The sequence below is a fragment of the Mercenaria mercenaria genome, chromosome 12, assembly GCF_021730395.1.
Source record: "Mercenaria mercenaria strain notata chromosome 12, MADL_Memer_1, whole genome shotgun sequence".
Classification (NCBI taxonomy): Eukaryota; Metazoa; Mollusca; class Bivalvia; order Venerida; family Veneridae; genus Mercenaria; species Mercenaria mercenaria.
Window position 1 is genome coordinate 76591812 of NC_069372.1, and position 23374 is coordinate 76615185.

The 23374-nt window shown below is 33.9% G+C and overlaps 1 protein-coding gene across 1 annotated transcript in view; it reads left to right on the forward strand.

Moving 5' to 3' along the window:
- Positions 1-123: 123 nt before the first annotated feature.
- LOC123533545 (transmembrane protein 132B-like) overlaps positions 124-23374 on the forward strand; it is a 57462-nt gene continuing 34211 nt past the window's right edge. The window contains exons 1-3 of the mRNA XM_053520655.1: positions 124-164; positions 1351-2001; positions 7910-8062. Coding sequence (XP_053376630.1) covers positions 124-164; positions 1351-2001; positions 7910-8062 — 845 coding nt within the window. The remainder of the gene's footprint in view (positions 165-1350; positions 2002-7909; positions 8063-23374) is intronic.

The window sequence follows — 23374 nt, forward strand, 5'->3', positions numbered from 1 at the left end:
GGATTCTGAGAGAAGCAAGTTAGGGCTAAATTAAAGTTTTATGTGGAAAGACGACTGGTTTGTGAGGGATTCCGAATTTAAGGATTTGTTTTGATAGTAAATAATGGACTGACATTATCCAAGATGCCAAAGAAACGAAGATTAGACCCGTTTCTCCTTTGGATGTATTTACTTTTTGGTAAGATGTTGACCTAATTGGAAAGTAGTTCTGGCACTCTATAATTTAGTGCAATGTTGTCATCAGTTTTGTTAATTTAAAAAAAGAATATGTCATTGAAAGCAGTTCGCTTAAGTTTAAATGTTAGACGTATTGCGCGACACTGGCAGAATAAATAAATGCCGGTGTTCCGTTTACCCTGGATTCTCCACCACAAGTTACTGTGGCCAAAATGCTGCACCCAGACCCAGTATGGGTAGCCCAGTAAGGTAGCTTACTCATTTGGCGTGTGGGTGACATTTATGATTTGATTTTAAGTTCCATCCGAGTCATGCCATATTCAATTTTAAAGTGAAAACGTGATTTAAACATCAGTTAAAACTACTTGGTCAATTGGACTTAACTGCCAAATAATCAACATTGAGTACATGTAGAACTTCAACGTATTTAAATAAAAACTTGATTCCTGGAAATATGTGTGAATTACCCAAACACTTAGTCCAAATAATAGAAGTTTAGAATGCTGATTAACTTTTGACTCATTACTGTCGCGTCTGTCACGTCCAAACTTATCTGCATATTTCTGGTTAAGAATCCCCAAATGAAATGTTGAACGTTTTCTGTAATTTTCGAGGATCATCTTATTGAAATAACGAGTTATATGTCCAACATAAATCCATACATCAAGAGAATATTCAATATGACATGTACCATGTGTAACAAAAACGTTGCCCAATCAGATTTCAAGAGAAATATGCAGAATAATTTGATGATGACAGTGACCAAAATTATCATGTCTCTGAAAGTCCTTTATTTGGACTACATAGACATCTTAATAATTAATTTAGCATATAACAGTGTGACTTGACAAAAGGTTTCACTAACAATATCAAACATTCTGGAATGAATTTATTTTGAATGAATTTTATTAGAATTTCAGACGCCTAGATTTTCCTAATGCAAATTCAGTACAATATTTTAATTTAATTTCAGTATAATGTATAAATGAATTAATGACGACTGCATAGAAAATTAGCATTATGTAATGAATTTTTGTTCGCAGTATAAATTTCTTTTATTACAGGAAGTGCACATGAGTAGAAATATCTTTAACATCCTAATGAGTTTACCATAGAATGTTTAAAAATAAAAGCATTCAGACCAATACAATGATCAAATTTATTGTAAATCAGCATCAGATTATACAAATTAAGCCCAGTGGCAATACGAATCAATCAACCCCATGGAGGACTTCTGATGTGTGCATATTCTCGAGTAAAAAAACAATCCTACTTCACAAGTGTGGCATTTAACTTGGATGTGAGTGCCCATATTGTGTCAAAAGATATTTCTCCAAAAATTCCAAAATTGCAAGTGTTGGTGCATGCTAGCCCTTTCTTGAAGTCACCGGACACAGAAAGTCAACGATGGTGTGCGCAGATTTTTGCAGATGCACTAGATGTGGAATTATCTTCAGTTTGTATAATAAATGAAAGAGATCATGTTTGTGTAGCAAGTTTGGATTTACATAAAGAATGGTGGACTGAAAATTCAACAAGTGTTAAAGTTAGTTATTCTTTTAACAGAATAGATCAGAATGATCAGTGTGCAAGTGCGTCAAACGCTATAATTCCAGGGCGATCTTTATTGAATCATAGTGAGAGTGGAATTTCTAAACAGGAGATAACCACGTTACATTTAACAAAAAATAAAGAATCTTTTGATGAATGGAAGGATCAGGATATTCTGATAGATGTACCAAGAGAGATGTTTCATCAATCAGACACTTTTGAAATTCCGATACGTCTTGAGAAAAACTCAGATCTACAAATTTTTGTCATGAGGTAGGTTTCTATAGACACCCAAGACCATGCATGGTCTGGAAGCACTACTATTAGAGTTTCCGAACAAGCTTGTATCTTTTGTCGTTATTGCTTTCATAAAAATTATTACAGATTGTATGTTGAAATCAGATACCCGTTTTCAGAGTCACTCATTTTGTTCTTAAGCTTTTTTGTAAAGTGGCATTCTGAGCCAGATAATGTTCATTCAGACTGATTTTTAACCTTCTATAGGTGATAAAAGAGATAGCAATTGATGTGGAATTTGTAACAGAAGTTTTCAAGTGTTTATGTCAATAAGAGAAAATTGAAAGTTTTAACCAGTTTGATTATATAGAGAGTTATGTTCATGCTGTGATACTAGGAGAAAATAGAGTGTACAGGTCATAAGATCCAGCCTAACAACCACTGTGTGGTATGGCATGGCGGCAAGTTGTTCTGATAGCATAGACAATTTATGGGTAGATTAATAGGCTTAAACTGAGATATCAGCAGGCAGTGTAGGAATTTGAGGAAAAAAACATATAAAATAGTCCATGGATGACAGAAAAATGAATTTATGTTATAGAGGTATTGCAGGCTAAAGAACCTTTGTAAATTTATGATACATCTGTACAAGGTAGTATGTTATAGGGGATTTATTTAACTGCCAGACTAAAGTAACTAAAGATTTTTGCTACATCAGTGCAGTAGGAGAATTTCTAAAATAACTAGATTTATGATACATCAGTGGAAAGTAGAGCCAGAGTATTTATTTCAAGATCTGAAATTACAGATCTTTCAGTATCAAACATTTTTTCTAAAGTTACAAAAAGATTTTTAAACCACTGATATATCTCGGTCCTTAAGATTGAAAATGACAGAAAGTGCAGAGTAAGATCATTTCGTACAAATTTATATTAATCTGCTTCACAAAAGCAGTTTAGTCATGATATATATTAATTCATACAATGTAATTTCTGTAAAGGGTCTGTCTGAATTCTCTGTCAGTAATATATGCGTGCGGCTTCTTGGAATAGGAACTCGCAAGAAGTTTTGTGACTGTCTAATAAATGATTGATTTACACTGAAATAAAGAGATGACTGTGCCTTATTGTCTGTGTCTGTAAGACAAATTGCAACTAATTCATAGAAAAGTACATCTTGCTGTTTTAGATTGGACAAAAATAAGTATTACAATGGTATGTCAAGCAGATCTGATTAAATACAGAGTCTGTAGTGAAAGATTTTATGCATTGCCAATATTTTTTTTCCTTACGGCCTTTTCTCCACTGTTTTATGTATTAAGGAAGTTGTCAACAGGTATGTTTATAGTAGTGTCTGTTTCATCAACATCAGATAGTAATAAATTGTTTTTATAGGAGAAATATTAAGAATATACGTTAATTAATACAACATGATAAATAATGACTCATCTCTGTTAGTCTGTACTGCCTATGAACAGTGATGAAAGGCAATTTTGTAAATTTTATGTTTTTGGGGAGGACACACAAAGTGCTTAAAAGATAGTCTTGCATATATGTCTTAAAATATTTCTCCTAGAGTCATGAAACAATGTATAATGACAGGAGTGGGGGGCACCTGTGTTCTTTGGACACACATAGTATATATACTATATATAGTAAACAGGGTTTTAATATTCGCGAAATGTGAGTACATTTCGAAAAAAATGAGTTGTTTTTGGCCAAGTTCACAAAATTTTACATGTGCAAGAAAAAGTTAATTCTGTCCCTGGTTCACACCAACAAAATATTTTTAAAAAAATACAGAAAGCATAAGAATTAAGTGGATGTACAAAACACTTTCTGAGGAAATGGTGGTGTAACTAGTTACATAAACAAGAAAACAAGGCAGTCTAAAAGACAGCTATATCCCGCACCCCAGTTATGGATAGTGAAAGGGTTGATGGTATTGAGTGGAAGCATTGACATGATTGTAGTTCTGCATATCATCTTGATGAGGGGAATATTACAGTCAAGTCATATTAAAATCCTTTAAGGGGTTTAGGAGATACAGAGCAGACACAAAATAGAAGGCTCAAAACTTTGACCTTGTGTTGTGACCTTGACCTTGAGCCGACATGGTCTGCACATCGTCTTGATGAGGTGATCATTTGACCAAAGTTTCATGAAAATCCTTCAAGGGGTTTATGTTATATGGAGCGGACACATTGTTACGGATGGAAAGAGGGAAGGAACCCATTCCTATAATACACCACCACCACCATCGTCGCACATGGCGGGGGATTAAAATGTGTTGCATTTATTTAAAGAAGAAAATCAAACAGATCTGATTCCCTTTCCTGTTTTCTGTTCTGTGTTTCTTTTTAAAAATGTGTATGATAAAAATTGAGAGGCAGTTTATTGCTTTCAAAACAGTAGGTGGTGTTAAATTTGAAATTAGTGAGCTGTAACAGCAGATGACTATATTGTTCTTTATTAAATAAAGTTTTCTGTTGGACCCAGGGGTGTTGTTTTAAGTAAGTGGACTACTTGAAAGTAAGTTGAAACACTGCCGGTGTCATTTAGATCTCAAGGACCTTAGGAAACACCACTCAAAAAGGAAATATCGTATTCATATAAGATCAGGAAAAGAGTTGTTTTTAGATAAAAATCTGACCCTGCTGATAAAAATCATTTTGAAGCAATGTCGTGTAACACTTCATATGCCAATTTTGACAAAGTGCTTGAATACATTAAGTAAAGCTTGAATAATTTTTTGAATGTGTGTATTTTGGTTAAGTGTTAAAAACTGCTAATCATTTATCATTGTCCCTATATGTGGAAACAAATATTTTAAAGATTTTTCAAAGGGTTGAAAGATAAAAAGGACAACCTTATATTTTATTGCTAAGAATGTAATTAATTATGAATTGGCTTGTTAAAAGGGCTTTTATGAATCACTTGAGAAAAAATCAATGTAGTTTAATGATCTAGCAAGTGCATGTTCCCCTTTGAAGTGCTTGATACAATGTTCACAGTGCAGGTTAATTGATAGAGCATGTGCAGTAGAAAACGCCTAATTATACTGTTTTAATATGAGATTCTAGAAATTGTAGAGACATGTAATTTTTACTGTAATAATGTGTTAGAAAACTGTAATTTGTGAAGATAAAACTGTAATGAAGTACAAGTAAAATATTTTTTATCATAACTTGTGGGATTTTTATTATGAGATAGTGTTTCAGTTAATATGTACCTTCAGCAAAGGTGAATTTATTCTTAGATTCAGTCCTGTTTCGAAATTATTTTAAAACACTTTTAATACTTATAAATGCCTCGGACACAAAATCATATGATGTCCTTACAGTTTTAAAAAATCGAACGAGCCTGCCAGTTTTAGAATCCTTATGGTCTCTTTGCAATCGTAGCATCTGGTCACAGTATGTATGGGCCCTACATTGTATACGATCTTTAAAGGATGCAGTTGTAAGATATCCATACGGACATCACAGACAAGTCGTGCAGAGCTCGCAGTGAGCCAAGCTGTACATCCGATCGTATGGTGCTCATTGGTTTGTATGGCGCTTGCATGACACTCGTACAAGTCCCCTGCGATAGTCTTGCGAGTATCGGCAAGCCTAGCAGTTTTCCAAATCCTCATGGGCATCGCAAGCTCTCTTGGGGCCCATGCAGTTCCAGTACGAGGCTCTTGCGAGCTGGTTCCGACTTCGAAAATCTCTACGAGAACTAGAGAACTAGAGAGTCCATACGGACACTGTGCGAGTTTGCTAAAATTTGACTGAAAACCTACTCGTATGGAGTATGTAGTGTGCTTGTGACCGGGGAATTACTAAGTATATAGTATATTAGTGCTCAAAGGACTTAAATTTGCCAAACAATTCTTCTCTGTCTTTGAAATCTATTCAGAACTGGGTAGTCACAATATCTTCAAACTTAGTTTGTAGTAAACTTTGTATTTTATTCCTGCCCAAGTATTTAAATGAGTACATTTCTTTTAAACAGTCACAAAAATCTTAGAGCATTACATGACAACATAATAGTGATATCTTTACATGATATAATGTATCAGAAATAAACAAGGCCTGTAAATAAACTGTAAAACTACCATGAAAACTTTGTTGTGGCTGCCAGCCAGCAAATTAAGAATGCCTCTCTGATAAAAAAAAAATGCTGATGTTATGAGAGGCTTCTTACAAATGTAGATGTTAGAGATGTGATGCACTGAAAACACATTCTGTTTGTAAAAAAACAGTTTAAAGAGCTGATTTGTGCTTTTAACTACTACAAAGGAGATCCTGTTCTTGCATGCTCTGGGTGCCGTCGTGCAAATGTATCTACAGGAAATGGTACATGTCATGTTCTGTGTGCTTGTATAATGTCCTTCTCAAATCATTTATACACAAGGATGCAGTGGCCATTTAAAGGCATCCCTCTTTCAAATCCTGCAGTTTTCCTTTGACTTTACATTTGGATATCACATTCATTCCCTGTTGCTGAAAAACCAAGGTGCATTTCCCAAAATAACAGGTGCACCTCCCCTTCCTCTTTAATATCTTAAGATCTCTGTTACTTTGTTTTTGTGAAACAGCCTTTAAAATTATGGTATCAAAAATTCAGTTTACATTCATCATTCCCATCATCACTGGCCACTGTTTTCATCCATTTTTTACAGTCATTACCTCTGGTAGACTTATGTAAAGTGGTTGCTTTCACGTATGACAACATTAGAAACCACCAGTTAAATATTGTTCATGTATGACAAGGATAAGAACCATCAGCTCACTGCATTTCACTAGTTGGTGAATTTGTTATGATACCTTGCTCTTCAAAATTGTATTGATTTGATCAGATGTGTTTGAGGACAAAATAATTTGAGTGAAATAACTGCTTTTTTGCCTGACTTACTATTCAGAATATTTTAGTTGAACATTTATTTGAGAAAATTTTGTGTTTCTACAAAAGGAACACTGTAATAAAGTCAGACCCATGAAATGTCATTTGAATTCACCAAGGTAATTTTATCTTAAAACGGTTGTATGTTGACTTGTATTAAGGTTAAGTTAAGTCTGATTGGTTTTGAAGTTGATACTGTAAGTGATCAATCAAGATTGTACCTACACAGGAAAAATATCACAAGTGCTTCACTGACTTTGAATCACTCGCAGCTCACAACTTTAGGTACAAGCTTTTTTATTCATGTAAGTATTTAAGACATGCATCTCATATATGAAAAGTTGGCGGTTCAATCAATCCAGCACCTGAAATAATGCCCAGAGGGACTCTGGGTGGGGCATCTTTATCTTTTCTTCCACCATTTAAAGTTGCAGGCCTCCAGATTTTCAATTTTTTTTCAAAAGTTAGGAAATGCTTTCTTTTAATAGTAAGTACAATAAAAAGAAAACATGAAATGATGTTGTGCATTTAGGAACTTTTATCTATCTTAATCAATAAAATATGTAGAAAACTCTCAATTTTAAGTGTTTAAGTCATGCTGTTGAAATTTGATGTAAAATAGACGGAATTTAGCTGTATCTTGTATGATTAATGTCACACTAAGTATTTTCTTATTACAACAATACTTTTTTATAGTTTGTGATATCTAACATCAATTTGTTTGTTTAAGAAGAAAAAAAAAATGTTTATCTAGAGACATGACCCTTTAAGCAGAAACTCAAGTCCTCACAGAATGTTTTATTTTTATAAAGATGGCAGCATGAAGTATCAACTGCTCATTCGATCATCAATGGGTCAAGCACCTAATGCATGACATATGGTTCTGCGTTGATTCCTTATATTTTCAATATTGGATCACAGAAATCCCTGGATAACTTGAGTATTCTGATCATCTTCTTGTGAAACATGAGTGATCCCTGGTTACTGTAACTTATTTTAAAATACAACATAATGTATATGCATTATTGTTATATATGTAATATATTTTCTTGCAGGGCTCGTGTACGGCAAGGTTTACGTATCACTGGTGCTCGCATGACAGACCCCTCTAGTCAGTGGAGTATACATGTTGATATTAAAGAACACCAGAAAACAGGCACTGTGACAGCGTTTGTGAGAGATGCTAAGATATACAAGAGATCTATGAAGTAAGTGTGATATAAGATTCAGTAGGGAATTTATACACAATGTAGCTGATAGATGAAAAAGTACTTTATCATTGAATACTGTGCTAAACTTGATGATGGACTGAATTTATTTCTGGGATCATTTATTATACCTAAGCGAAACACCCACAGTACAATATTTGGAGGCTGAATTGGAATCTCTTTGTCTTGTCCAATCAATCCATTGTTTCTTAATCCGCCTGCATTTGACACAATTACTTTGACACAAGTTAATTTCAAATGAGCAAACACAATGATAGATCACAGTAATAAGAAGAAGTGTTGATGTAAGAACAATAACTCTGTCTGTTGTTATTGTAAAATTACCTGAAGTTTCAGGATGAGCAATTAATGTAGTTGAATGGATGGGCATCTATCATTCACCATCCACAACTTAAACATTTCTCCTGTGATACAACTGGCCAAAATTACACCAAACTTGGTCTGTTACATCCTGGCATGGACTTTTGTCAAGCATATAGGGACTGCCATAGTAGCTTGTTATAGAAAACCTTTTAAAGGCATCTTTTCGTGAACTGCTTGATGGTTTTGTTTGTTTGTTTTGCTGTTTTCTGTCAGTATTTCAGTTATGTAACACCGGGCAGTTTAACTAACCATTGTTCCTGGATTTTGTACCAGTACAAACTTGTTCTCTGCAAGTAACTGCCTACTTCTCCAGATGAATCGGAGGTGGAGGACAAATGATTTCAGACACAATGTCTTTCATCAAATTGTCACGTAGAACATAATTTTTTATGCTCAACCTGGGGTTCGAACTAGTGACCATGCAATTCGTAGATATGCGCTCTTCCTATTGAGCTACGTGGGTGTCTCAAACTGTTTGATGAATCTGTGCTTAGTGGTCTCTAGCATCTTAAGTAGACCTTCCTCAGGTTTGTTCATTAAATAGACCTTTCTCAGGTTTGTTCTTTAAATAGACCTTTCTCAGGTTTGTTCATTAAATAGACCTTTCTCAGGTTTGTTCATTAAATAGACCTTCCTCAGGTTTGTTCATTAAATAGACCTTTCTCAGGTTTGTTCATTAAATAGACCTTTCTCAGGTTTGTTCATTAAGTAGACCTTTCTCAGGTTTGTTCATTAAATAGACCTTTCTCAGGTTTGTTCATTAAATAGACCTTTTTCAGGTTTGTTCATTAAATAGACCTTTCTTAGGTTTGTTCATTAAATAGACCTTCTTCAAGTTTATTCATTTAATAGACCTTTCTTAGGTTTGTTCATTAAATAGACCTTCTTCAAGTTTATTCATTAAATAGACCTTTCTTAGGTTTGTTCATTAAATAGACCTTTCTCAGGTTTGTTCATTAAGTAGACCTTTCTCAGGTTTGTTCATTAAATAGACATTTCTCAGGTTTGTTCATTAAGTAGACCTTTCTCAGGTTTGTTCATTAAATAGACCTTTCTCAGGTTTGTTCATTAATAGACCTTTCTCAGGTTTGTTCATTAAATAGACCTTCTTCAAGTTCATTCATTAAATAGACCTTCTTCAAGTTCATTCATTAAATAGACCTTCTTCAAGTTTATTCATTAATAGACCCTTTCTTATGTTTAGTTTACATTAAATAGACCTTTCTTCATAAATGATTCTGTTCATTATAATAGACCTTCTTCAAGTTCATTCATTAAATAGACCTTCAAGTTCATTCATTCAATAGACTTTTCTCAGGTTTGTTCATTAAATAGACCTTCTTAGTTCATTCATTAAATAGACCTTCTTAGTTCATTCATTTAATAGACCTTCAAGTTCATTCATTAAATAGACCTTCCTCAGGTTCATTCATTAAATAGACCTTCCTCAGGTTCATTCATTAAATAGACCTTCCTCAAGTTCATTCATTAAATAGACCTTCCTCAAGTTCATTCATTAAATAGACCTGCCTCAGGTTCATTCATTAAGTAGACCTTCCTTGGGTTCATTCATTAAATAGACGTTCCTCAAGTTCATTAGTTAAATAGATCTTCCTCAAGTTTGTTCAAGTAGTTCCGCTTGACTGCAGTCTAAATTTGCCTAGCGATGAAATGACAGAGAAGAAAATCTTGAAAATGGCTGCCAAGTTTCTGTGAAATCTCCCAAGACAGCACTTGATTTATATTTATAAGACACCAAAATGCAAATCTGCCATTTTTCAGGTAACTGTAGCAAGAAAATACTTATATAGCAGGGCATGGAATCCTTTCATACATCTAGAAATAGTATTAAATGCATTATTTTGTATGGGTTTAAAGACATTTTTGTCATATCTTTTGTAGGTATCTTACAGTTAGTCAGACTTGTATAATTCGTCTTTGGGCAGTGTTTAAGAGATGCTTGATTGATTTGTTTTTCATACAAAATTGTTCTGTACATTTGATAATTTCCTCTGTGTACTAGCTGTTTTGCGCTGTTAGAATAGATACGTCACCCCATTGCTTGCCTGTCCTGTTCCATTTACATTGTAATTTGTCTTACCTTGTTTTCACCATAACAGAGACACTGATTAACCATTGATTGGATGTGGGTGCCTTTTTTGTACAATCAACTTTCTATTGTATTTCTCCTAGAAACAGCTCTATTGTACACCAGGTCTTTTCGTGGGTGTAAATTTTGAATTAACATTACAGCTAAGTGGTCTAAAATGTTTTAGATTTAACATTTTTACCCGCAACACCTCCCCGCTTAGTTCAATATAGGAAGAGCACAGATGTGCATATCAAAGGGCCATGAGTTCATTTCCCATGCAAAATGTTTGTTCTCTGAGATAATTAGACAGAAGACATTGTGTCTGAAATTATTTGTCTTGCACCTCTGTTTCATTTGGAGTAGTTGGCACTTACATAAATTCTGGAGGACAGGTTAGTACTATTCCAGAATCGAGGCATGCTGGTAAGGTTAAGTGTCTGCCTTTTCATATTGAAAAGGTGGCAAGTCCAAAACAGACAAACCTTTTTATCTTCAGTTTTTACTGAAATTAAATTTATAATGGCTTAAAATGAAATGAAAGTGTATTACTTGAAGCCGCAACAGCAGTATTTCACAACGCATGATTAAGAAATAATAAGTTTTTAAAATAAGGTATATTGTAGAATAACCCGAGTTTGGAGTTCTTATGCATATGAATATGATATATTTCTACGCATACGAACAACAAACAAGGGTCAGGATCTCTGATCATGGTCTGCACTGTTTGCTATTCCGTCATTAAATTTTCAGTGAACATTGAATAACAAATGGTACTGCTTAAATCGAAAGACCAGTGCATTTTAGAAAAGCAGGGTAAATGTTAAAGTGAGAAAAAGCATTTTATGTTAAAGCTGACTTGATTGTATTGGGTTTATCGGTAAAAGTTTTAGATGGAAATTCGCTGGAACATAACATTACTAAGTCTCTATGATAGTTGCAGTTCACAAATTGAATATTGCAGAAAAACTGTTGGTTTACAGTAGTGAACTGGAAGGATAGAACAGAAAACTGTTCAAAATGAATAATAAATAAACTTGTTCTGTTGAATGTTTAAAAGGTGGCATAGATCTCAAATAAAGAAACACTAATTAGAGTTGGCTCAATACTGGGGAATATTTGTTAAGAACATCAAAACAATTCTGTTTGTAGCAATAAAGTGAACCATTACATGAAAAAATATTCTGGCATTAAGTGGTGAACACAGGTGACCCCTTTGTGCACTTCTGCTTTTATCAAGGGTCTTCTTCGTCACCAGGCCGTGCATAAAAGCTCACTCCCAATTTATGTATGATACATATATTCTATAGTATGTACTAAACAAATGCTGTCAATGTTTGATAACATGCTATATTATGTTAGATAATTCATTAATTTCAACTGTTGTACTTCGTGACAGATTTATGCATTTTCAAAAAGCTTGCCTGATAAAAAGTGATATTATTAAAATGTAGAGAACTACTATCAGAAAGATCTCTGTTGTAAAACATAGAGGAAAAGATTCTATCTGTTTGATATGCCTAATTTATTATGGAATGCTTTTGGAAGTATTGCTTTCCCACTTAGTCTGGCTAGGAGAGTTGTACGAATTTCAGTTTTGCCAGAAGGAACTTTATAACTGATTTAGCAACAGCAGCTGTCACACCTCAGTCTTTCTACTCTCTATGAATGGCAGGTGTGAAAAAGACTGAGAAAACAAGAATTAAGAATCACTTTCTAGATGACTTTTGAACATTTTGGTGATGATGTTGTTGACTATGCTGCTGCAGGGGATAATGCTGTTACTGTTTTTGTTGGTAATAAATTAACATCACACTGACACAATAACAGGTCATGCGATCAGTGCAGATCATGATCAGCCTGCACATCCATGCAGCCTGATCAAGACCTCCACTGTTCGCTGTTCAGTCAGTATATTTTTGGTAAGCATCCATTTTAACTGGTAATGGTATTGTCCAGATTGAATCATGGACAAGTTCATTATATGAATTTAGCAGGGAAAGTGTTACAATTACAAAAATAGGTGGAATTATGTTACTGGTAAAGCTGTTACTGTTTTTGTTGGTGTAACATCACACTGACAAAATTACAGGTCATGCTTTTGATGGTAAAGGAATCCCCCAGATACCCCTCCATGCTTTATTTCTTCAAGGACAGACACCTAGGTAGAACCACCAAGTCCTTCTGTAAGCCAGCTGGATGGCTTCCATACGTGAAGAATTCAACGTCCTAAGCAGGGCTTGAACACACATTGGTGAGGGGCAAGTGATTCGAAGTAAGAAACCTTAAACGCTCGGCTAGGGAGGCACCATGTTGTTGTTACTGTGTTTTAGGGTGATGTGATGTTGATGATGATTAAGTTTTAGAGATGATTACCCTGTTGCTGGTGATGATGTTGATGATAACACTACAGATAATTATAATGTTGTTGTTAATAATGATGTTGAAAAGCTGTTGAGATGATGATGATGATGTTCTTGATGGTATTATAATAGTTGATGATGATGATTGTTTATGTTGATGATAAAAGACATAATTATATTATTCATTGATGTGCTGGTTAATCAACAAGTCATGAATAAATGGTATATGATGCGATCGTCAACAAAATTTCTTATTGTTGACAAATTCTGACATCCTAATAGTATCCCCTGACTATAAGCTATTTTAGTAGCATTGCCACTCTTATTTATTATTGTGCATGTTAATTGATCTTTAATTAAACAGAATTCTGCCAACTGACAATTCCTGGGCATTGATTTTAAGTTACAAAAATAGCTGGAATTATGTTATTGCCCAAAATCAAAAACTTGAGCTTTGGGTGTGATTTTTGTCTACAGAAATGTTATCTTATTCCCAACACTACTATGGTTGCTGCATGATGATCTTTCTGTTGAATCCAAGAACATTTCAGTGAATATCAGATTAAACTTGTTATCTAATTATCATTAAAATGGATGAAAAGTGAAACACACAGCAAAGCATTGAAATGTTTATAATTTTACAGAATCTCTCTAGTTTGGAGCTACATTAATTAGCCCTTCATCAGGGATACATCATCTAACTGAATGAAAAGAGATGCCTTCATTGTTTAAGAGTTAGGTCCATGTTTCGGAGAAGAAAGTTCGAACATCACCAAATCATAGAAAGAAAGAATTGTTTTACACGAAAATTAAACAGCATATAAAAATTTTATATTATTCTACAAAACCATTGTCAATTTACTCATATATATATATTGAATTTCGGAAAGGGCCTGCATGAAGGGTCCAAACTTGTGAACAGTTCAACGCCTTTAAAAACTCAACATTTTTAAAAAGCTGTTACATGTTTTTGTTTTGATGCATTTGCAACAATGTACCAGTGCCTAAACATTACATAACTAGGTTAAACATCGTTTTCAACAATTTTTTTACAAATGGCATTCTTTTTTAAAGGGGGACAACTCTTTTAGAATATTTTAAGTATCCAATTCTAGGGGACAGGATGGTGAAAATGTATTGGACAGATGGGTTGTTTATAAAGATGTTGTTTGTTTACTAAAACTTTCTGTGGTTTTGTGATATACTGCTAAACCTTAAACAGTGAATAATATTGCAAAATTATCATAAACAGAGTCTGTATTGGACACAAATGTGAAACTACTGTATATCATATCTGACCGTTATTTGAACTGTTTACCATTTAGGTTAGGTTAGATGATGAAGTTGGGAAATTTAAGCCTGGATGTTTACTGCTTACACGGGGTTACAAGGCTTTATATAGTATAAAAGTTTGAAATATAAATAGAATTCTTTTGATTTAGTTATACAGAAAATTGCTGTTGAGACTAGGGTGCATCTTTTAGAAAAGTTTCATTGAAAATGCAAGTTCTAAAGAAAAGTTTTTGTTTATATTACATTGTAGAGTTTTCCTCAGAAAAAAAGGTGTTATTCCTGCATGAACCTATTATATCTGTTGGAGAAGTCTGGATTGAGCTGGCTTCAAAGACTTCATGTGTGTGTATAACACAGGCAGGAAAGCATTTTCAGATGTTTCGATAATTATTCTAACAAACACAGTCTGTCTTTCAGATCAACTTTATGTCTGTCTTTAATAGCTGCAAGGAGTATATCCCTGTTTTTCACTTTTTTTGCTAAAGGAAATCGGGCTAGGAGTGCTTTGTACAATGCAGGTTTTATTGACTAAAAATGATGCTTTGTCGAACCAAGTATGGTAATTTTTTTTTTTTTCAAAGTTGCACAAAGTAGCTGTTATTTTATAAAACTATTTTTGTAGGGCATGCTGTATAAATAAGATGGTGTATTCTAGCCTTTACTACACCTGTTCGAAAGTTACTCAACTTCATTTAGTTCCATAGCTGGTCATTGCTAACTGTATAGCAGCTACCTCAAAAATTTCCAGACACGCACCCTGGTCAAGGCATATTCCATTAAAAATGCTGTCTTTTATGGCATTGAATTTAATGACTACAGGTCTTCAGTCCAGATGGAGTCTTTTTAAGGCATTGTAAATTTCCTTTTTGCATTTCCTTTTTATTGTAAATTTACATTTTTGTGGAGAGTAGGGGGTGTTGGGATACTTAGATTCACCCTTGTCCTTTCAAATCATGTCCTTCTATGAAAATTTGTATCATGGATACCTTAAAAGTGTTTCACCTAGAGTTTTCAGACATTAGAAGATTGTCATTGAACATGTGAAGTTATGCACAAGAGATTTTGTTTGGCATATATCACACAGCAAGACCAGAGTTACGGCCCTTGACTTGGTAAAAAAAATAGCATTAAGTGCCTAAAAGTTTTTTGCACATATATTAAATCCGGTGTCAAGAAACTGTAGGAATACTGTTTTATTTGGGATTTAACCCCCCCCCCCCCCCCCCTACACACACACACAGAGTTTCGTTTATCTTGTGTTTCTTGATAGTGAGTTATGTAAATATCCATACTCCTGCACCCAGCCCCCTATGACACATACCTCAAACTTTAACTTAGTTATGATAGCAGGGCCAAGACCTGGGCTGGATGCACCAGTGTCCTATTGACACCAAGACATGGGCTGGATGCACCAGTGTCCTATTGACACTTACCAAGATGTTGTTAAATTACAGCAGAAAATTTGAAAAACAAAACAGAATATCTTCAGTAGCTAGAAATGACTGTACTCTGAAGCTGCTCAAGCTTTATAAAAGATACCTTATTTTTTTGCTTTGCGAGAAAGTTAATTTTGTAGTGAGAATTGTTTCTTCATTCATTAGATTGTTTTTTGTGTGTGCAATATAGTTGCCAGCATGAGATATTTCTCCTGTGCTGGAGTAATGCCACTAAAGATGAAGGGAAATTATTTCCGCAGCTTGTTGCTGGTGAATTATTAAAGCTCCTCTTTCATTGCGTATAAAGCTGAAACGAGACTGGAATATTCAAAACTGTCATTTGCAGGCTTTTTCAAGCTTCGACAAAAACAAAAGTTTGATAATGTTTTTTTCCCTTTTTGGGGTCGGTGGTAGGGGAAAGGATATCTTGTATCTTATTTAAGAAAAATGATGTTAAAAATGTCTTGTTTGTTTGTGATCAAATTCATTAAAAAAAAATAAAATTTAAAAAAATCCTCGTCTTGAAATAAGAAGTGTGTGCAACATATAATATTTTTGTTCCGTATATGTTGTTGTTGTGTTCATTAGTTTTGATAACGAGTTTCTGCTTTAACTGGTGTAATATTCCATTAGTTGAATGACATGTTTTTTGTAATGGCATCTAAATTCAGGTAATACATGTTATTGTCAGGTTCACGATTACATGGTTCTGGCAGAAAAACTTAACCACATATCATGCCAAAAAGCTGTGTATTTTGTACAAGACTCATACTTGGTTTCGGGCCACTAAATGTTTATGAAAGGAACTGGAACCACTTTCATGCCCTTGCTTGGTCGTAAGAGGCATTGCTGTGTCTCAGTGATTCCAGCAGCTACAGAAGTTTTAATTCTGTACCCTGTATTTGTATTTCCAAATAAATCAGATGTGAAAACAAAATTTTAAGTGCTATTTTGTGTAATATAACCAATACTTTTGTGCCGTAAGACCCAAATCAGCAACTTGCGTTTCCCGATTTTGACCCAGAAAAATAAGATTTAAATACATTTTTTTGATGGTCCAGTTAAATGCTATGCATGACAAAGGGGAAGTTTCTTGAATATGTTACATCATGTACGTATTATGTGAACACCCCGTAGTGGGCGGGCTGTCGGCGTCCAAAACATGTCCGCTCTTGAAGTCAAACAGTTTTCATCGGATCTTCATCAGACTTGCTGACAATGTTTGTGGGCATAATATCTCGGCCAGGTTTATAGCCACCCAAATCGCCCCAGGCACTCTTGGATCTGGCTCATGAGATACTTGAAAAACTGTGAATTTAGCCTTGTCCGCTCTCTAAGTCGAACAGTTTTCATCTGATCATCAACAAACTTGCTGACAATGTTTGTGGGCATTATATCTCAGCCAAGTTCGATAACCACCCAAATCGCCCCAGGCACTCTGGGATTATGACCATTGAATTACTCGAAAAACTGTTAATTTAGCCTTGTCCGCTCTCTGAGTCGAACAGTTTTCATCCGATCTTCACCAAACTTGATGACAATGTTTGTGGGCATAATATCTCGGCCAAGTTCAATAACCGCCCAAATTGCCCCAGGCACTCTTGGATATGGCCCTTGAATTAGGCCAAGTTAGATGGCGGGCGTATTTTGTGACAGTCGGGCACTCTTTTTATGTTTTATGGAGACTACTGAATTTAGCTGAGCTATTGCTTCTGTTGTATAATTTTGCAGACTTTATGACATTTTGCAGAATCCTTATAATTGATCAATTTTAGTTTCCTTGGATATGAGACAAATTACAAAACCCTGAGTTGATTTTTGCTGACTAATGGGTTCATATTTGAAATATCTAGAAGAGACACTGTGAGTCAAAATTGAATTTCTATGCATAATTATGTTAAAATGTAGACATCTTACAAGGGAGAGAGGCCAACATTTATGGTGTATTAAGCAAATTTTTAAGAGATAAATTTTCATATGACAAATTTAGCATTTTTTGTTGGATTGTTGCATGTTAAGCAGCTACAATAAAATCACATTTTTGGCAGTGTCTGCATCCGTCAATATTTAGGCAGACAAATTATTCCAACATTCATAACATGTAAACATTGCCATTTATTTTGCCATTCTGACATTTAGAAATATTTGGTAATATTACAAATCGATATATTATTGTCTGCAGTGTATAAGTGTTTTCCATTAAGTTATGGATCTCAGCGTCTCTTCCAGTTCCTAGATAATTTTTTCATGAGAAAAGATCGTTTCAGCTTTCAGCTAAAGATGAATTCTTGCAAGAAGTGGCACTTCTTGGTCGTTAAATTAATGAGACAATCCTGAAACTTGTGTCATATATTGAAATATTTCAATTTTCCTAATTTGTCTGGAAGTTATAATATATTGCTTTAACAATTTGCAAGGAATCTTGTTCAGATGCAATGATATTTAATAAATGTTTTATTAAACAATTTTTTTATATATAAATGAAATAGTTATTTGAAAATTGGTTTCAAATGCACATATTTTAATATGGAAAGACTTTTAAACCAGAGTGCTTTTTGAAAAGATGCAGGGCACCACTTGGTGAATGCTTAAGGTTGTCTGGCTCATAGTAAACTATAGGGGAGGGTTCCTCATATTATTATACCGCAGTTGAGCCATTCTGTTACCATTTGGGGAAAAGTTTAGGTCAGTTTAATGGGAAAGGTATGTAGAAAATTTTAGAATGTTTCCATGTCATTGGGTTTCACTTCTATTTCATGTGGACAAGTAATTCAGTAAACATGAATTTCAGTTTCTAAAGAAACAATATAAATAATGACAAGTCAGTCTGTTTGTTGTTGTTGTTCCCCAGCAAATAATGATTTTAGAGTTTCTAAATTAATTTGCTGAAGAAAAAGCAAGACAAATGTACAGCAAGCAACAATAGCTATCATTAATCTTTTCTTAAAACCTTTAGGAATACTTTTAATATATAATTTCCATTTCATCTGTGAAAGTTTGCATGTTTATTCCCTTTTCTGGATATTTAAGATGATTAAATTATACCACGGAGAATCAGAACTTAACATTCTCCCTATGATTTTCATTGAATACAAATTTGGAGCAAAAAACCTATTTGCATTAATGGGTTTTTAATGTTTATATGGCTGACTTTCATTTTCATGGTATGCTAAAGAGTTGTTGCATTTAAAAGAGAGAAATGTGATTTCTAATCAGATATTAAATAAGGACAGATTGAGGTCTTGCATGAATTTTTTTATGCAGCAGATTGAATCGTTTTTATAAATTTTGGTTTTTCACATTTATTTTACATGTACTTTCTTCTCAATATTTTTTTGAAGAAAAAGTAGAGCTATTGCACTCGCCCCGGAGCATATTCTGTATCCACTAACACTAATAGTCTTCTGGAGAAGTTGCCGATATGGGTAACCAGTGGCTGTTATAAATAAGCTTACATGCAAACAAACAAACATGATTTATGCACTATTTTTGCTGTGTCTGTTTACTTATGGCAGAGTAATCACAGGTAAAAGATAATTTTTTATGACATTTTAGTCATTTTTAATTGGTATTTTTCTTTAACATTGGTCATTTTTCACATTCAGGAAGGTCCATATATTTTCCCAGTTTGGTAAAAAAAAAACAAAAAAAAAACAGTCTTCAGTTGACATGAAGATGAGATTTTGTGTAGCAGTTATATGATATATGAATTTAGCCACCAGTTTTGTCTGGTTGTGTTAAAGATCAAGTCAAAAGGGGATCATGTTTTATGGTGATTTACTGACTTGGCTGAATATATGATATGTGGCCTTTTGATGATATCTTAGGTGAATGAACCATTCAGTTTATAAGTGTGAAAAAAATGTCAGGTTAAGTACATGCTGTGTTATAATAGCTGTATTATGGATGTTTTTCATGATTTCTTAGCCATTTATTAAAACAGCCATATTTACATTATTAAGATCAAGAGTTAATGTTGCTTAAAGATATTCTATGCACATCTTTCATTGAAATATTTTATCTTTCAGTATGCATTTCAAGTGTAGAAATTTTTCGTCGTATGTATTTTAATTTACTATATATATGAATTAATGGGTATGATGTAGAACTACATTCACAATTAAATGTCATGCAGTTTGTTAAAAAAAACTTCCAGTTTTTTTAGTGCTTTAACACATTGTACCGTGTTTTAGCTATTCAAATATCAAGTGTGTACTTTTTTAAACCTAATGCATAATAATTATGGTTAATTTTCGTAAACTGTGCATAGAAATTGTTTTTATTATCGATCTGAAATTTGTGTCTAGTATACCTTTAATATTGATGTCTGTTTTGAAATCACAAGTCGCTCACAAACATTTAAGCAAAAATAAAATCAGTATAGATATATTTAGCCATGTGGCCTATTGATCTAACTAGGCAATTAAAGCCCTGGTCTGCGGCTATTCAGATTCTGTTGTGTGTATGCAACCCATGATTACAATAGGTAACAGTTAACGGCCACGTGCCACACTTTAGCACGCAAAACCAAAGGTATTTTATATAGAACTTTATATAAAGTAGACTCTATTTTTACAGGCGTCACTGTTCATAGTCAGGATTTTCATGCTTTTTCAGTGACAATTTAAGGTTAAAAGGTAGGACTGGAGCAGGTCTTTAAGTTGCAGTTTTTGCAGTTGTCTCCAAATTTCATCAGTTTAATAAGCCAATCTGACTAAAGTACTTGATCTTTCTAAACGAAGAAATTGAGAACGCCCATTCACATACGTCTTCTGAAATTTTGGATTTCCATTATTGTATTTTTTTATCCAATCAGACGACTTTACAAATTCAAAGAGTAAGAAAAATTGAAGATTAACTAGGATTAAACCCTGGACCCTCGCTTACAAAGCTGTGTGTCACCGACATGAGCTAACCGGCTACTGCACACTACGACATAAGATTTATAAATATTAAAAGTCAATGCTACAGGTGATTGCAAGTGTTGTTAGCTAGGCTTGTATGGCTAGTGAAAGGCCTCAAACGAGGCATGAAAGGTCGTTTTACAGATCTGCTACGTTATAGGAGTTGTACTTTATCAATTGTTTAATAAGCTTAAATTATTTGCTACAATGAGTTTAAAGCAAGCTGTAATTGTAACCACACTGAAACAATTCGGCATGTTTATTATGTTGAAATGACACATCAAAAACATTTTACTTACATAAGTCTTATGAACAACTAGCAAAATATTTGGTTGTATACATTGTAGAAGTAACATACAAAAGAACCTGGCGAGACAGTCTTGTGTCTCTGTGTTAACATGTAACATGAAAGATGTAATCGTTACACTTGGGTTTACTGAAGTATACTTACGCCAGGCACAATTTCCGCCAACATCAATGTACTATGTTCATGTAACAGACATAATTGACATCACTTTACATTGTTCAAATGTTCATGCTACTTTCAAGTTGGGAGAAACACTCCTTGCTCGTCAGAAAGGAGAGAATTTTTTGGTCTCGGAAATGTTACAAGGTGATGCAGTAATAGTTTACTTAAAGATGATATTACAAGTGTGTTGTAAGTTTTGCTGCAGGCATTAAATTTTTATATTAACTGAATATTAAGTTGCAACATAAATACTTTTCAGTGCACTTTCAGTTTTGTTTGAAATTTCATTCTAAGGCCACACCAAATAGAAAAGTTTGTCATCAGATTTTTTTCTGAAAATACATTGAAGGGAAAGTGAAAGATAAATTTGATATTATAACATGTTTTCCAGTGAGTTATCAAAATATTAGACTGAAATATGTCTGGTATTTTCACAGTGAAAAATATGAAATATTGTTATATTTTTCACTGGTAAGAAACTATTAAATGGATAGATTTAGTCAAAACATGAAGTAAAAAAAAAATGTTTGTTTTACATGTAAGATCAAAATATCTTTCACTCGTCAACACCATATCTTACATTTTCACTTGTAGCTATGACTGTTACGTCTGGTGTTCATACGTGAAAGATATTTCAATCTTACACTGAAACAAACAAAATTTTTAATATTCTCAGTGTATTTGTTTTTGCATTTGAGGATATGTTTTTCTTATTTTACTGAAGAAAACCTTAAAATAGAAAGTACAGCTCTTAAAGAATTGGCCTAAAGACAGTTTGTGGTAAATTCACTACCCCACCAACTTAGCTGATACTTTGAGCTGGAAAAACATACAAACAAAAGTGAAATGCATTAAAAGTTTTTTATCCTTATGAAAATAATGAAGATTGATGTTATCATTAGTTAATTAGTTTATTCATACATATTTCAGTGATTTTTATAACAACTCAATTTTGTCAAATCATTGTAAGAAAATGATGTAACTTCATAAGAGAAAATTACTTTATGCAACTTATATATAAGTACTTGTGTCATAATACATTACAGATCAAGCTTGTATGTAGTGGATAATGTCCATTTAGAACAATCTGGGACTGGAATTGTATAATCAGTTGTCACAACTGCAGAAAATAGCACACCAACAAATTGCAACTAGATGTTTATACGCCTGAAGGGACGTATTGTATTAAGATGCCGGTGTCTGTCCGTCCGTCCACTCTGTAACTCTTGAATCCTTTGAAGGATTTCGAGGAAACTTGACACAAATGTTCACCACATCGAGACGACATGCAGAGCTCATGTTTTGGATGACTCGCTTCAAGGTCAAGGTCACAAGGGTCAAAGGTCATATGACTTTGTTTCATGTCCACTCTGTAACTCTTGGAACTGCTTTAAGGGTTTTAAAGAAACTTGGCACAAATGTTCACCACATGGAGATGACTTGCAGAGCGGATGATATTTTGAGAAGGTTTGGGCCTAGGATCACAAAACTTAATAGGGAGGTTGATCATGACCAGCAGATGACCCCTGTTGATTTTGAGGTCAGTAGGTCAAAGGTCAAGGTCACATTGACTCAGAACAGTTGAACTTTTTTTGCCAAATGACTAGAGAATGCTTTGGTCTCAGTACACATTTGATACGGAGGTCACATATGACTGGTAATTTGGTAAATGACCTATAATTATTGATTTGAGGTCAGTACGTCAAACGTCCAGTGCACAGTGACCAAATAATTTCTGTTCCTTGTGCAGTTACTGATTGCATCAATGGGGGCATTTCATGTTCTACGAGCTCTTGTTTACGTTCAGTGTTTGGTTGTGTGTTCCACTTTTCCTTCTTATGACTAGTAAAGGACTATTTATTTTCATCTTGTTATTTAGTGTGAGTGATACATGGCTGACATTAATGTTCATTCGTTTTTGCTGTCCTCTATGTTTCTGTCACATGTTTTTATTCACCATTAAAGTCAAGAAAGTGTGAATGTTTAATTATACATTTTCTCTCCTTTGTTGTGAAAATTGGTTGATTTATTTTGCATCAAAATTGACGATGCATCGTAGCAAAATGACACACATCTGTCTTGTCTGTAGTGTAGGTTTTAAACCAACTAGACAAGGAAATGAATGTTTTAATTTGTTTCATGAAGACTGTTTTAAAACAATTACATTTTGTAGGTTAGTGAATGTTAGTTTAATGTATGACCAAACTGGGGGTCACTATATTATTTAGATTAACGAAAACAATTCACTAACATTTTCAGCAAGACTTGACTAAAAAAAATTCTGCATTTAAAGCTGCTTGCCCACAGTTTGGGGGAAATTTTTCAACATGTTCATTTCCACCAAGTTTGGCATAGAATGTATATAATTTTGTGA